Below are 15,668 nucleotides of genomic sequence, written 5' to 3' on the forward strand. Positions count from 1 at the left end.
AAGGAAGCAAGGATAGGGGTGTATGTTATGACACTTTTACATGCATATAGAGAATATTGAGAATAGAGCAGAAGCTGATTTTGGTTAATTTTTATAAGAAAATACGTATATGATAGAAAACTACACAACTGATACTACAGCCTCCAAAATGATTATTTATATGGAAAGGTTTATTTCTTCTCAAAAGTTAGTCTAGAGTAAGATTTGTTTTGTATGTGATATGGGCCCATTTTTTTCCCAGTGTTTTAGAGTACCAAAATATTATTTGCTAGCCATTTAGAATATTTCTCAATTCTAAGAGATTTAATATTGATCTATAGTTGGGGGAATTTGTGCTGTATTTTGCTCTGAGGGCATTTTACAAAGTCCATTGTACAGTGCTTGCTGGCTTAGCTAATACATCTATTTTTAAAAGAAATGTCAAAATGTTACCACACAGTATTTCACGAAATCTAAGATTGTTAGATGCATCCCAATTTCAAATATGTTAATTGTAAAAAAAAAAAATCCAACTTGTCTTTTAAAATCAATGAAATTCAATAAGATAAGAAATGTTAGGCGAACTTTTGGTCTTTTTAAAAGGTCTTTTTTTTTTTTAACTTTTTTTATTAATTAAAAGAAAATTAACATACAAAACATTAAGATATCATTCCATTCTACATATACAATCAGTAGTTCTTAATATCATCACATAGCTGCATATTCATCATTTCTTAGAACATTTGTATCGATTTAGAAAAAGAAATAAAAAGACAACAGAAAAAGAAATAAAATAACAGAAAAAAAGATTATACATACCATACCCCTTACCCCTTGCTTTCATTTACCACTAGCATTTCAAACTGAATTTATTTTAACATTTGTTCCCCCATTATTTATTTTTATTCCATATGTTCTACTCTTCTGTTGATGTAGTAGCTAAAAGGAGCATCAGACACAAGGTTTTCACATTCACAGAGTCTCATTGTGAAAGCTATATCATTGTTCAATCATCATCAAGAAACATGGCTACTGGAATACAGCTCTACATTTTCAGGCAGTTCCCTCCAGCCTCTCCACTACATCTTGAACAACAAGGTGATATCTACTTAATCCGTAAGAATAACCTCCAGGATAACCTCTCGACTCTGTTTGGAATCTCTCAGCCATTGACACTTAGTCTCATTTCACTCTTCCCCCTTTGGTCCAGAAGGTTCTCTCTAAAAGGTCTTTTGATTGCTGTTTCATGTGAAGAATAGTTATTGTGAAGAAAACTTGTTCATAGTTAACAGGAATAATGTAGTATTATCTAAAATAGAATTATTTAAAATAGCAAGCAAAATATCCTGTAACAGAGAAACCTACTAGTAGGAAAAGGTCAACTAAACAGGTAGATCAGGACCTTAATCCTTTGAGTGCCGTGTCTGTCTGACAAACCCAGGATCTCATTGTTGTGCACTGCCCTTTATTTTCATAGTTGGTGCCACAAAGTAACTACAGATGAATCACTTACCTAAGGGCTTATAATGCTTTAATGCCTAACTTGTAGAAAGATATAATTTCATAGTAAAGTGGGAGAGTTGACCTATGTGGTATAGTTGAGAGATAATTAAACTGGCATGATTTCTCCAAATATATGCTGTGGAGGCATTATTGATGACTTTTTTGTTGCATAACAAGCAAAATGGGAGAGCTTTTCCCCTTACCGTTCTACTGTTCCTCCTGAGGCAGTGATACAGCATTTTTGGGGTTCAACTCCATCTATACTGACATAGTGCTTTGTATTCAATTTATAAATCAACTGAGAATAAATGATAACTGAAAATAAATAATTTGGCTAAAAGGAAATTGAAACAATGTTACCGCATGGTAGAAGTGCAGATTAAAGACAAAAACAAAAACCAGGAACTTTGTACTGTTTGAATTTTCAGTAACCATTATACTCTTTTTGGCAGCCAGATTGATGCTTCAGATTGTTGATTTGTGGGAAAAGGATTGGTCTTTTATTTGTTTGTTGATGTCATTTGTTATATTAACATGTTCTTTTACTTGAAATTTTCAAAATAGCTAAAGACATCAATGACTTTAGCATCCTTTTACGTTGAAATTCATATTCAGGAGCATCTATTTTAATATAATGAGAAGCCCATATGATTTAGGAGATCTAGCTTTTAATTTAAATCTGGCTTTGACTCTTAGTAACTGGATAATTTTGTTGATATTATATAACCAGCCTTACCTTTATTTTTATCCTCTGTAAAGTGGATATAATATTAAATGGTTGTCAAAAGTGAGAAAACATGTAACTGTGCTTGAAACCATGCTTGGAAATATAATGGATACTCAATAAATGCTAATTTCCTCCTTTGGTCAAGAAACTGCCTTTGTGAGCCTCAATATTCTCAGGTCTAAAAAGGGGCTATTAACACCAGCTTCACAGTATTGCTATGAGGATCAAAGATAAAGTATGTGGAAGAGCTTTAGCACTATATAAATCTTATTCCAAACACTGTTTTAATCAAAGTTTATTTGCATTAAATTTATGATTAAACTACTCAATGCTTAAAAATGATAAAGTAGAAAATACTTTTGTGTTTTGGAGTAAAAATGCAATTGAAGGATTTAATTAAATTTCATGGCAGGCTGAGAAATTGTACATGTTCTCTTCCCTATTTTATTTAGATTTTCTTCTCATTTATTTGCTAGCCAATAAAATAAATTTTAGGATAGTGCCAAAGAGAATGAATTCAGTATATACTTTGCAATTCTATTTGGAATAGTGTGATCAAGAAACTTTGTTACATGAGGAAGAGTTGAGGAAAGTCATGTGTTTAGCCAGAGAAGACCAGGGGTCTTTAATATTTCAGAGACTTTTGTATATGTAAGTAGAAGTAGGCTGATTCTTGGTTTCTTCAGAAATTAAATGCTGGATTCATGTTCTTTGAGTCAGATGTAGATCAAAGTGAACTTAACAATTAGAGGTAGACCACAGTACAATGGGATATAGTAAGTACTCCAATCCTGGGACTGTTCAAACAGACTACATAAATATTTGTTGGAGATGCTAGAAAAGTGAGCCCTTTACCATATGAAATTTAGGTGCAGTACCATCTATGTTCATAAAAAATCGTACCTGCATGGTATACTAAGAGTAGCATATAGAGCACTGGTTCCCAAATCCTGGTTTGTGAATCACCTGAATTAACAGTGGATGATTTACTTGTTTAAAAGAAAAAAAAAAACTCAGCCTCATCTCGACTACTGAGTCAGACTGTACATGGTGGGTTGAAGGACACACATTGTTCTAAATCAAGTCCCACATGATACAGATGGATCTCTGAGATTCAGACTAAGTAAGGACTTCTGTGTGGCTCCACAGTGAGTTTACTGGTATAAGTTCCCTGATTACCGTTCAGTGCGCCTACTCTTCTTCCTTACCTGTATTCTCTAATTACCTGAAATAAAATACCACTCCCATGGTAAATTTTCAAACCTGTGATTTTGTTCAAAAAATTAATTTTGCTTCTTTTAATCCTTTTTCAACTTAGGAATGTTTTTCCTATCTCCTTAAATGTATTCCCACATAACCTACTTTACCATGAAACCCGAACGAAGGAACATTTGTTGTTTTCTTTTGCAGAATAACTAATTTTGTAAACAGAAATATAATAATAGTTACCAGAATTATCCAGCACTTTCCTTTTGCTGATTACAAAAACAATCAAACAAAAAAACTAAAGCCTAAAGAGATTAAGTTATAACCTTATTAGTGGCAGTGTCTCTAAGAATTGTCTCCTGATACCTAGTTTAGTTCTTTTCACTGTTCCTCATTAAAACTTGTTGTGGGTTGTTGTTATTGTGCTTTTAATATAATCGTTAGCTACAAGGTTTTCAAGTAAGTACATACTTCCCTTGCTGCTAAACCGTGTATTTATACAAAATTTGAAATCAGACAAAGCAAACAAGCTCTAGAAATCAAATATAAAGATGAGAAACATTCTCTTGAGAGCTTTGAGATGACATTGATGCAATATTTTCTGACTATTTGGGGAATTCATTTATTCAACAAATATTTATTGCTTACCTATCATGTGGTATGCCCTATTTTGGGTTCTGGAATACAGTGGTGAAGAAAATAAACAAAAGGCCCTTTTTTATGTAATTTAACATTCTAGTCAAAAAGGGTGGAGAGTTTTTGGAATTGGTTTGCAATTTTAGAAAAGTTGCCCAGACAAACTCTCAGAGAAGGAAATAAGGAACTGAGTTATGTGGGTATTAGGGAAAGAATATTCCAGAGAATAGCAAGTGAAAAGGCTCTGAAGCAGAGCATGCCTAGTGTGTTTGAGGCACAGAAGAGCATACATGACTAAAGCAGAGTAAATAAGAGAGAACTTAGTAGACAGAATTTTGTAGGCCAACCTAAAGATTTTGTTTTTTACTTTGAGTAAAGTGGGAAGCCACTAAAGAGTTTTGAACAAAAGAGTTACTTTCTTTTAACAACACTACTCTGACTGTTGTGTGGAGAATAGAATGAAGGGGGCAAAGGTGGGAAGCTGGGAGACTGATTAGGAAGTTCTAGGAGTAATCCCATTGAGAGACAATGGTAGCTTGACCAGAGTAGTAATGGTCAGATTCTTTATATATTTTGAAGTTTGAGCCCATAACTTTGTTGATGGATCAGATCCATCTGATTATATAGGAGAAGGGTCAGGGACAATTCCAGAATTTGGGGCCTGAGTAACTAGCAGAATGGAGTTGCCATTTACTAAAATGGGGAGGACTGTGAGAAAAAAATCAGGAGATAAGTTTTAGACATACTAAATTTTTTTTACATAAGAATAAGATGTAAGAATAGATGTTGAGTAACCAATTTTATATACAGGTCTGGATTTCAGGGAAGAAATCCAGCTTGGAAAGAGGAAAGCTGCCTATATGGTCCAGATCTTTGATGGAACCACATAAGAAATGTGATTTTAAGTAATTCAACTGTTGAATATATATGGTCAGTGGAAACAGTGTCATTTACTATGTAGTCATAGTTTATATTACTAATCTTTGTCAGTGATGTACCTTTGAATACTATGTTATAAATGTCATCCTGCTGAATGTATATATAATTTAAATCAAAACAGTTTTAATTTCATTTCACTCATGTTTGTTTAAAGTCTTAGGAATATGGTGCTATGCAAGCATAATTTTTGTCATGGAGTTTATCTTAAATGTATCGAACTTTCTGACACGGTTTCAAACATTTATCTGAGGTCTGAATTAGTTGTTTGTCTTCTGTTCTGGCTTCTTTTTTCATTCCGTACTCCATTCCTCAAAAGCCTTGATAAAAGCTATTTTTCATCTGTTAGCAGTTATATACTGTGTAAAGACAATGTTTTTCTATTCCCACTCTCATTTTAAAGCACTAAAAACACATTAAGTGAAAAAAAAAGAAAACATTAAACATATTTATAATATTTTACCTTTAAGCAGAAATATATATAATAACTGTTGTGAGTAGTTAATGCATGTAGAATATATAGAGTAATAATACATTAAAAGGTTTTCACTATCTTTTTACTATAGTAGATTATGTAAGCTATCTTTATATTTATATCAAAATTTAACCATAAACATTTACCACCCCCCCAAAAAAACAGACATTCAGATAGGCAAGGGAAAGTAAGAAATTTACACTAAAATTATTCTGTTATCAAGTGACTTAAGTAAAGCTCCATTTTAATCAAGTCAGCATAGTTTTCCATCACCCAAAATGTCTTTATACTAGTGTCTATGAGTCACTTACTAGTGTAAATGAAGTAGAACAACCATATTATACTATCAATACTAAATGGTCAGGGGTAAGTGGAACTTGATCAGTTTAAGTTTTGTAAAGGAGGTTAGTTTTGAACCAGGATTATATGGGGATTTATGTGAGGGAAAGCAATAAAAAATAATTAAATTTCAAATTAATTGCCCTTACTTGGTCAGATGTGTTTTTATACTTGTATATGTGTATTTTAATTTCTATTATAAATCCTCACCCTGCTGAAAAATAATGCAAGGTGAGTACCCAAAGTAAATGTTCTGGATATCTGGGTATGTATGTGTGTATGTATAGATGTGAAAGGAAAGGACACAACTTATTGTAGCCTATGTTTTCCTTATATTTGGTGGTAAAATGGGAATAATTCCAGGATTTTTTGATGATTAAATGAGGTAATGTTTTTGACAAATACTATGGAAGTAGTTAAGCACTATTTATGATTGATAATATTACTGTAATCTACACTTTATGATAAGAAAGAACAAATGAAGTTAACTGTAGATTCAAAGGGGTACATACTTTTAAAAAATACATTCTGAATAAGGTTCCCTGTATCCTCAATATATATCTCAGTTTTCAGTTATCTGTTTAACATATTGTAAAATCTGATTTTCTTATTTGAACAAGAAATGGAATGTCAAAATCCAGATCTTTCTAGCTCCAACCGCACTTACTGGTCTGTTTTCACTCATTTCTAAAATGGATATAATAATTCACAAAGATACCTAAATAAGCATAGATTTCCAGAAACAAAGGTCTGCTCAAGGATGTTCTTTCATTTAAGTATTGTGAGGTTATTTAAATGTTTTGCATGATTACTGTGATCATATTGTGAGGGAAAATTCTAATATTTTAAATTCTTCACATGGCTTTTTAATTTTTTCCTTCTAAGAATCATGACTTCTCTGTGCAGGTGTTTCTCAGTGTTTGAGAAAAAATATTTTGTTGTTGTTGTTAATAATCCCCTAGTGCCATTTAAAGAATCACATATTTTTGAAGTATAATTATGTTTTTATTTTTTTAATGATGTAGTACTTTATTTCTTACCTTCTTTTGTGTTTTGTTCATGTTCTAATTTTACTACTAAATCAGTAACTGTTTTCTATTTTTGGCTGTTTTTTTAATCTGAAATTATATTTGATTAACAAATCAGAGTCCTTTTAATTTGTAGAAGACACTTGTCAGATGTACAGTATACCCAGTTATTAATTTTTCTCTAAATGATGCTACTACTCTCCTAACTCTCAAATGAATGCCTTATTAAAACCATGTTAAAAAAAACCATCAAGTTTTATAGAGCCCATTAGAAGGACTGTGAAGAAAAGAAAATCATTAGTCAAAATTCCCCATTTACTCAGTAATCCACATTGATGTTTCTAAAATAAAATTTTTGTTTTTCATCCAGAATCTTGGTAGTTAGGTGAACATAAAATTATAACTCAATCAATGCAAACTATTTTTGTCAAAACCATGACTATTTTAAAAGCTTTAAAAAATAAAAGTGGTTGACAAACTTGATGAGACTAAATGATTTATACTTCAATGCCTCCTAGAGAAAAATTTCACTATAGGTAGTCACTTGTTATACAGTTCTACCTTGTTCAAATATGGTTGTGTGTGAATGTGGGTTTTCCTTCAGGAGTTTATCATTTGGGACATCTGTTAAAATGATAAAAATACCTAATTCCTCTTTGTTAGAGCTGGAGCGGACCAGAGAAATTGCTTGCTTTAGATGAACTTATTGATAGTTGTGAACCAACGCAAGTCAAACATATGATGCAAGTGATAGAACCCCAGTTTCAACGAGACTTCATTTCTTTGCTCCCTAAAGAGGTAAGAATTATCAGTTATATTCTTTGGGTACTATTTGAGTATATAACTCATCAGCTACCACCTTTAAACATTTTCATGCTAAATATTATAATAGTCAGTATTGTCAGTTTAACAGTCTGAGATAGTGTTTAAGAGGGTTATAAATTGACAAACTGCCATGATTTAATATAATTCTGAGACTGAAGTATACTTAAGGACTGAGTGATTTCTTTCCACAACTGTAATAGGTCACATATATGAAAGCAAACTATTGTGTTTCATTAATTGATATTTTTTCTTCACCAAGTTTTCTTCCCCAGGTTATTTGAAGCCCAAATTCAGTTGTCTTAGTATGTTCCTTATAGTGGATTTTTTTTTAATTCTGATTTTATTAAAACATCAGTAAACATTTCCTCTTATTTTGTTGTTTGTTGATTCGAAGTCCATCCTAAAGCAGTAGTTCTATTGAATTGCAGTTCTCTGGTATATTTACACTATATAGTCATTAAAAAATACATGGAATTTCACGTGTTTATCTTTTTCTGTTAATCATGTTCCCCTCCCTGCCCTCATTACATATACACACATACATAAACCCGGATTTCCCATACTAATTACATTTCTATAGCATTTCTTTTGGAACTATATGCCCATCTATTTTTATATTTTTATATATGCTGACACTTTTTCATCATAGATTGATACTAATCATCATTATTTATATGCCACTAATTATATATCCACTAAGAATACAAAATAAAAGAAAATGCTAAAATACCAAAGTACCATTGCAGATGATCCTGAAACATCACATTTGAACAGAAAAAGTCAATTTTTTAGATAACCATTCTAAGTATTAAAAGAATATTAAAAATAGTCCCAATTATAATTTATCAGAGGATAGGAATAAAATAGTTTCATCACATTTAATGTATGAAACTTAAGTTTAACTGCTGGAAAAAGCAAAGTGGAGGAAACATCCTCCTTTTCTTGTAATTTTTTTTCTTTGGAGTGAATGTTAAAAATGACTTTGTCCCAGAAAAATAATTTTATTCTTGCTAGCTCATTCTAAAACTGAACCCTTTGAATAGTTTTGGCTTCTGAAAGTAGCATATGCCATTTTGCTTCCAGAAAGATGTTAATAATAGGAAGCGCTTTCATAGATATTTGACTGCAAGTGAATTTGTTCATCTTTGATACATTGTTCTTATAGTTACCCTTGATGTCCTTTTTATTTACAAGGTAGTAATTTTTGTTAAGATACAGATTTTTTCATAGTCTAGTTGTCTCCTTATCTCCAGCAATGGTGATAGTTTCTGTTTTGCTTTTGATTTATTTTAATTTCCAAGGCAACCTCAACACTCAAAATTGTAATTTAAAAAAATAAGAACGTGAAAATAATTTTAAGAGTCTGGGAGTTATGTACAAGTTATCAATAACCAAGGGAAATACAGTTAAGATTTCTCGTGGCTTAAGTGTTCTTTTAAAGATTGCCTGAGGAAAAAGAAGTATAGTTAGCTAGGAGAATGAGATAACCCCTGGCTTAGCATATCATCTGTATTTTCCTTATATTTTCAACTACTAGAAAAATGTTTCCTATTTTTAAAAAATGCTGTATTTTATATATGGGGAAAGAATAGTATAGACCTAAGTCTTTGGGGAAATTAGTATTATCTTATTGGAGACTAAGTACTATCATTATTTAATACATTATTACCTTCATGTCAGGAAATAGATTTCATAATATTTTACTTATAATTAATTTCACTAGATCTGAAAGCTCTTTACCAATATTTACTTACTAATCTTAAAAACCTTGACAAAAATCTCACTAGTTTCACTAGTCTTATAAAATTATCCCTATTTCTAAGCGAATACTAAGAAAAGCATAATGATATATTAGATAATCTAGAACAAAATCTGAAATTCTTAATATAGAATCAGTCATTTTCTTTATTCCTTTATAATTCACTGAAATATAGCACTTCTACAAAGGTACTGTATACCATTTAAGTACAGTGTGGTGGTCTTTTTAATAGGTTGTCGAGAAAATCGCCCACTGGAATTACAAATTTGAGCAAGGGAAAAGTAATTCTGAAAGAGATTTCAATTTAAGACCATCTGTCTGCTAGAAGTAGTCCTTAGGAAGTAGTACTAATCTAGATTTTTATCTTTAAGCCAAATGGAGAGAAAACCATCTAAATAAACATTTGACTTAGCTATAGGAAACCTGTAATCCCCTCCTATGACTGTTGCTGAGATATATTTCAGGACACTGGCTATTCTGTGTCCCCTATACGAAGCCCCACATGAAAAAAATCACTTCCTTTGAGAAAACGGTATGCTTCCCCACAATGTACAGTAACAATCATACAAACTAATTGCTATAGTTTAATTCAAATATCATCTAAGAGACTGTTCCAGCATATTTATGTTTACTATTGTCCGGGTTTAAATCTTTCTGATTTACATTTTCTCTGGTTCTGAATTTTTTGTTTGTTTTTCTATTTTGTTGTATATGTTTTCCATATTACCTAGATATTTTTGTAGAACTGGCTAGCTGTAAATAAACGTGTAATAAGTTGAAGTTCATAGTTGAGTTAAATTGCTACTTTAAAGAAAAATGTGCCAGGTACCTATGGAGTTAGCACTTCAACTTTCTTTAGCACCTGAATAATTTTTTTTTTTTTTATATATTTCTCTTTAATGCCTGCATATGCTGGACTAGATGAACTCTTAATCAGTATGAATGAAGGAAAGCTTGTCTGTTGATTTTTGGATATGCCTTTGAAATATAAGATGTTCTTAATTTATTTCCTAGCTTTTAACATTTACTGAATGTTTCTATAAATTATCTGACGACTAAAGCAAAAAAAAGAGAAAAAGAATAATTTTTTTTATATAACCATTCTAAATATTTTGGACAGTAAGTGCATCTCTTTTCCACAGTTACAATTTAGCATCTGATAATTTCTGTGTGAAATGTAGAATATAATATAGAAATTATAATTTCACATAAAAGATTAATAATATGGTAACATTACATTATTGTTGTACTGACACTAAGCATACTTGCCCAGACTTTGATTAATTGATAATTTTAAAATTGTCATATAGAATATCCATTAAAAAGTACATGTTGAGGTATATGAATGTGTACGTGTGTGTTATAAGGTATTCATATGTTGTTGAATACAATTATGCATTTTTATTTTAAATGTCTCACTTTCTATATATGATACTAATTAATCTTCTCTGATAAACCAAAAATAGTATTCCACAAAAAGTATTTCCCTGTCACTAATCAATAGTAATTGTAAATTAAATACTGGTTGGTAGGATAACTTTGTATACAGAATGTGCTTAAACAATATGTGATGAATGATGATCTCTCTCTATATACAAATTATGCTTTTTGTCCTTAAATGATAGTTTGTTTTAATCCTTGTAATTTAATTTATATGAAAACTAAACTTGATGGCTTTCTTTCTCTATATAAGTGGTTTTTTGCATGGGCAGGCACCGGGAATCAAACCCGGGTCTCTGGAATGGCAGGTGAGAACTCTGCCTGCTGAGCCACCATGGCCCGACCTACATAAGCTTTTATACCATACTTAGAGGCTATAATTTCTCCTGTTCTTCCTTTTCCTTTAATTATGTGAATTGGCTTTATACACTCAAAAAATATGATAGTTTGTAGTTATTGGAAGCCAAAATTTTAGATGAATGGCATAACAAACAGCTAGCTCAAATAAACAAGTCTGTCTAGCCTATCAGGAAAATCCCCTTAAGCAATGTAATTAGAATCCAATTACTTTTATATGTCTGTGGAATGGTTTAATAATTGTCCAACTTTTTTGTCATTCACAGTCAAGGATGTAAATGTTTGAAGAGTTCATCATTGTGATAATAAACACTCGATTTGATGAAGAACTATTTATTATGATGTCTAATGTCAGAAATAATCTGAAATTACACCACACGAAATATTTGAAGTCTCATCTCTTATCAGTCAGGCTGTTAGGCAAGATTTTTTTTTTTTTATTAATTAAAAAAAATAACTAACAAAACATTTAGAAATCATTCCATTCTACATATACAATCAGTAATTCTTAATATCATCACATAGTTGCATATTCATCATTTCTTAGTACATTTACATCAATTTAGAAAAAGAAATAAAAAGACAACAGAAAAAGAAAATGATAATAGAGAGAAAAAAAAAAAAGACTATACCTCACATGTAGCTTCATTCAATGTTTTAACATAATTACATTACAATTAGGTAGTATTGTGCTGTCCATTTCTGAGTTTTTGTATCCAGTCCTGTTGCACAGTCTGTATACCTTCAGCTTCAATTACCCATTATCTTACCTTATTTCTATCTCCTGATGGTCTCTGTTACCAATGACATATTCCAAGTTTATTCACTAATGTCGGTTCCTATCAGTGAGACCATACAGTATTTGTCCTTTAGTTTTTGGCTAGTCTCACTCAGCATAATGTTCTCTAGGTCCATCCATGTTATTACATGCTTCATAAGTTTATTCTGTCTTAGAACTGTATAATATTCCATCATATGTATATACCACAGTTTGTTTAGCCACTCATCTGTTGATGGACATTTTGGCTGTTTCCGTCTCTTTGCAATTGTAAATAATGCTGCTATAAACATTGGTGTGCAAATGTTAGGCAAGCTTTTAAGTCCTCTCTTCAGTGAATTTACAGTACAGTTGGGGAGGGTAAAACAGACAAAATTTAAGCAACCTAATAACACCAGTATAATACTGGGAGTAAAAAAATAATAGAAGGATTCCTGAGTTTAAGTCTCACAGAGCAAAGGCAAGAGCAGAAACAGAGAGACTGAGTAAGTATTCTTTGAAGAGGTAAGGAATTAGTGGAATGAAGTTCATAAAAATCAGTGGGATGATTTGTTTGGAAACTGGTATATTTGTTTAGACTGAATATTGAAAAGGCAATGCCTTTTACAGTTTTAGAAATTAGAATGTAGAGGTTCTATTATTTCTATGCTTTTTAGAAAATATGGAAATGCTATGCATTTTTCTTTCACATAGCTGGCACTTTATGTGCTTTCATTCTTGGAACCCAAAGATCTACTACAAGCAGCTCAGACATGTCGCTACTGGAGAATTTTGGCTGAAGACAACCTTCTCTGGAGAGAAAAATGCAAAGAAGAGGGTAAAGTTCAAAATCACATAAAGGAAAATGTTTGTGCTTTGAATAAGCTTGACGTGATTCTGCAAACAAATAGGAAAAATAAAAATAAGAATATGTACAAGTAGACTGAAGTAGCAGATAAATGAGAAAAAAGAATTTTTTTCTTTGATAGCAGCTTATCAAAGAAACAAAAATGGATCTTCATTTACATTCATCTACTTATATAAAACCCACAGGTTATTCCACATGTTCAAATGAGCAAATATTGCAGCTAACACCTTTAACAAGCACTATAACTAACAGCAAATGTAATTGATTTGCTTCTCAGCCTCTAGTAGAATTATTAAACAGTGAAAAAGTCAAGACAAGATGATTTAAAGGGAACCCCAAAACTATAATACTGGGGAATTTCTGATATTCTCACAAGCATTGGGGACTCTAATTTAGTAGACCAAACCCTTTATCTTGGGACTTGCCCTTATGAAACTTATTCCTGCAAAGGAGAAGCTAAGCCTACTTTGTCATGCCTAGGAATCACCCCCAGAGAACCTCTTTTGTTGCTCAGATGTAGCCACTGTCTCTAAGCCAACTCTGCAAGTAAATTCACTGCCCTCCCCTCTGCCCCAACATGGGGCATGACTTCCAGGGACAGTATACACTTGGCAGTGTGGGGATGAGAAAGCCTCTTGACCAAAACGGGAAAGAGAAATTAAATAAAGTTTCAGTGGCTGAGAGATTTCAAATAGAGTTGAGAGTCATTCTGGAGATTATTCTTATGCATTTTATAGATATCCCTTTTTTAATTTTTAGTGTATTAAAATAGCTAGAAGGAAACACCTGAACCAGTTGAACTGTAATTCTTGATTCTTGAAGATGATTATATAACCATATAGCTTTTCTGGTATGGCCATGTAATTGTGAAAACCTTGTGGCTAACCCACCCTTTATCCAGTATATGGACAGATGAGTAAGAAAATAAAGACAAAAAATAAATAAATAATAGGGGGGATAAACTGGTGTATAAGATGTTTTGGGTGGTTTTTTTATTTTATTTTTATTCTTTTTTTTCTTGGAGTAATGAAAATGTTCAAAAATTGATTATGGTGATGAATGAACCACTATCTGATAATACTGTGAACCATTGATTGTATACTCTGGATGATTATATGGTATGTGAATATATCAATAAAATTGATATGGTAACTCTATTACCATTTAAATGCTCAAAAAATTCAGTATGTTCTTCATTCTTTCCACAAATATTGACTGCCTTCTGTGAGCTAGACATTCTTAAATTCTGGGAATATATTGCCATTTTATAGCAATATGAACTGCCATTTTCCAGTTGTCATGGAATTTATGTTCTTGAAATCTGTTAAAAAAAAAAATCCCCTTTCACAGTGGAAGAATGGGTATCATCTATACTCATTAAAGGGGTGACATATTTTTCCCAGCAGGCATCTGGAAAAAAATGTCATTTTTGAAAAAAATATTATTTGTGTCTGATACATAAAACTTTTTATAAAGAATCAGATAGCATGAAACAGGTTGTCTATAGGTGATCCCCACCATCATGTAGCTTATGTCAAATAGGACAGTGTTGATGGTTAGTCCAAATTAGTAAACTTTGAGGTGAAGTTCCAGGATATTTGGTTTGTAATTCAGCCTCTGCCCTGTCAGGGGCTTGGACTAAACAACTTAAGAAGTGAAGTCCTCTCTTCTCAAGTTACTATAAAGTGGAATAATAAATTCTGCCCTGTCTGTTTTCATAGGATCATTCTGAGAAAAATTAAATGGTGAATACAGAAACATGGAGGAAAATCAAAGTGGCACATAGATTGCAAACTTTACATTGTTGTTTTGTAATAAAAATATTAGTGTTTGGACAGTGTCTTATATTTATGTAGTTTTGAGCATAAAGGAAAATTAGATAAAATGTATAATCTTTACTATTGGTGAAGGTAATTATACTCTTTTAACTCTTTCAAACTTTAGGAATTGATGAACCATTGCATATCAAGAGAAGAAAAGTAATAAAACCAGGTTTCATACACAGTCCATGGAAAAGTGCATACATCAGACAGCACCGAATTGATACTAACTGGAGGCGAGGAGAACTCAAATCTCCTAAGGTAACTGAAGTATTACACAATGTAACAGAAACTATTAGTCAGTGTTCGTACCTAATGTGCTATTTCACTTATTGACAAGCCCTGTCAATAAGTCAATAAGTGTCAATAAGTGAATAAGTGTCAATAGCTTTTTATAAGCTATCTCCTATAAAAAGAAAACAATACATTTAAAAATAACTATAAGTGTGACTGATAATATTCCTCTATTGCTAATTTCTCTAATCTAAAAACTAATTGTATTTTTTTAAAAGACATGTTAAATTGAATGTGTTTCTATCTTATAGGAATAAAAATCTCTGAACACCCTGTTGAATTTTATTGCACCATATACATTATCTAAGAATTTACTGCCTCCTCTGACCACCTGGTAATAATATGATTTTTTGAGGAGTGTTCTTGTTTTGCATTTTATTTTTCTAAATTTAAGCACAATTCAGATTCTTTCTTTTTAACATTTCAAATATATAAATAATGGTAAAAATGCTTGACATTCTTTTATATATATATATATATATATATACATACACATATATACATACACATTTTTTAAATGTGGAGTAGGAATACTTTTATTTTTTTTTACATAGGCAGGGACCAGGAAACGAACCCAGGTCTCCAGCAGCATGGCAGACAAGAATTCTGCCACTGAGCAACTGTTGCCCTCTTAGATATATTTTTACAATTAAAAAAACAATTTGGGAAAGCATTGGTCTAGTAATATGTTTTCTTAGTTTATATTGAAAAAGCTGTAA

The 15,668-nt window shown here is 31.6% G+C and overlaps 1 protein-coding gene across 7 annotated transcripts in view; it reads left to right on the forward strand.

Annotated features, from left to right (window-relative positions):
• The window catches only part of FBXW7 (F-box and WD repeat domain containing 7), a 234,666-nt gene that overhangs the window by 210,414 nt on the left and 8,584 nt on the right, over nucleotides 1-15,668 (forward strand). For all 7 annotated transcript variants that reach the window (XM_077139781.1, XM_077139779.1, XM_077139782.1 and 4 more), the window contains 3 exons: nucleotides 7,493-7,627; nucleotides 12,682-12,805; nucleotides 14,780-14,916. In XM_077139781.1, the coding sequence (XP_076995896.1) occupies nucleotides 7,493-7,627; nucleotides 12,682-12,805; nucleotides 14,780-14,916 (396 nt within the window). The remainder of the gene's footprint in view (nucleotides 1-7,492; nucleotides 7,628-12,681; nucleotides 12,806-14,779; nucleotides 14,917-15,668) is intronic.

The sequence above is a fragment of the Tamandua tetradactyla genome, chromosome 22 (genome assembly GCF_023851605.1).
Source record: "Tamandua tetradactyla isolate mTamTet1 chromosome 22, mTamTet1.pri, whole genome shotgun sequence".
NCBI classification, from domain to species: Eukaryota; Metazoa; Chordata; class Mammalia; order Pilosa; family Myrmecophagidae; genus Tamandua; species Tamandua tetradactyla.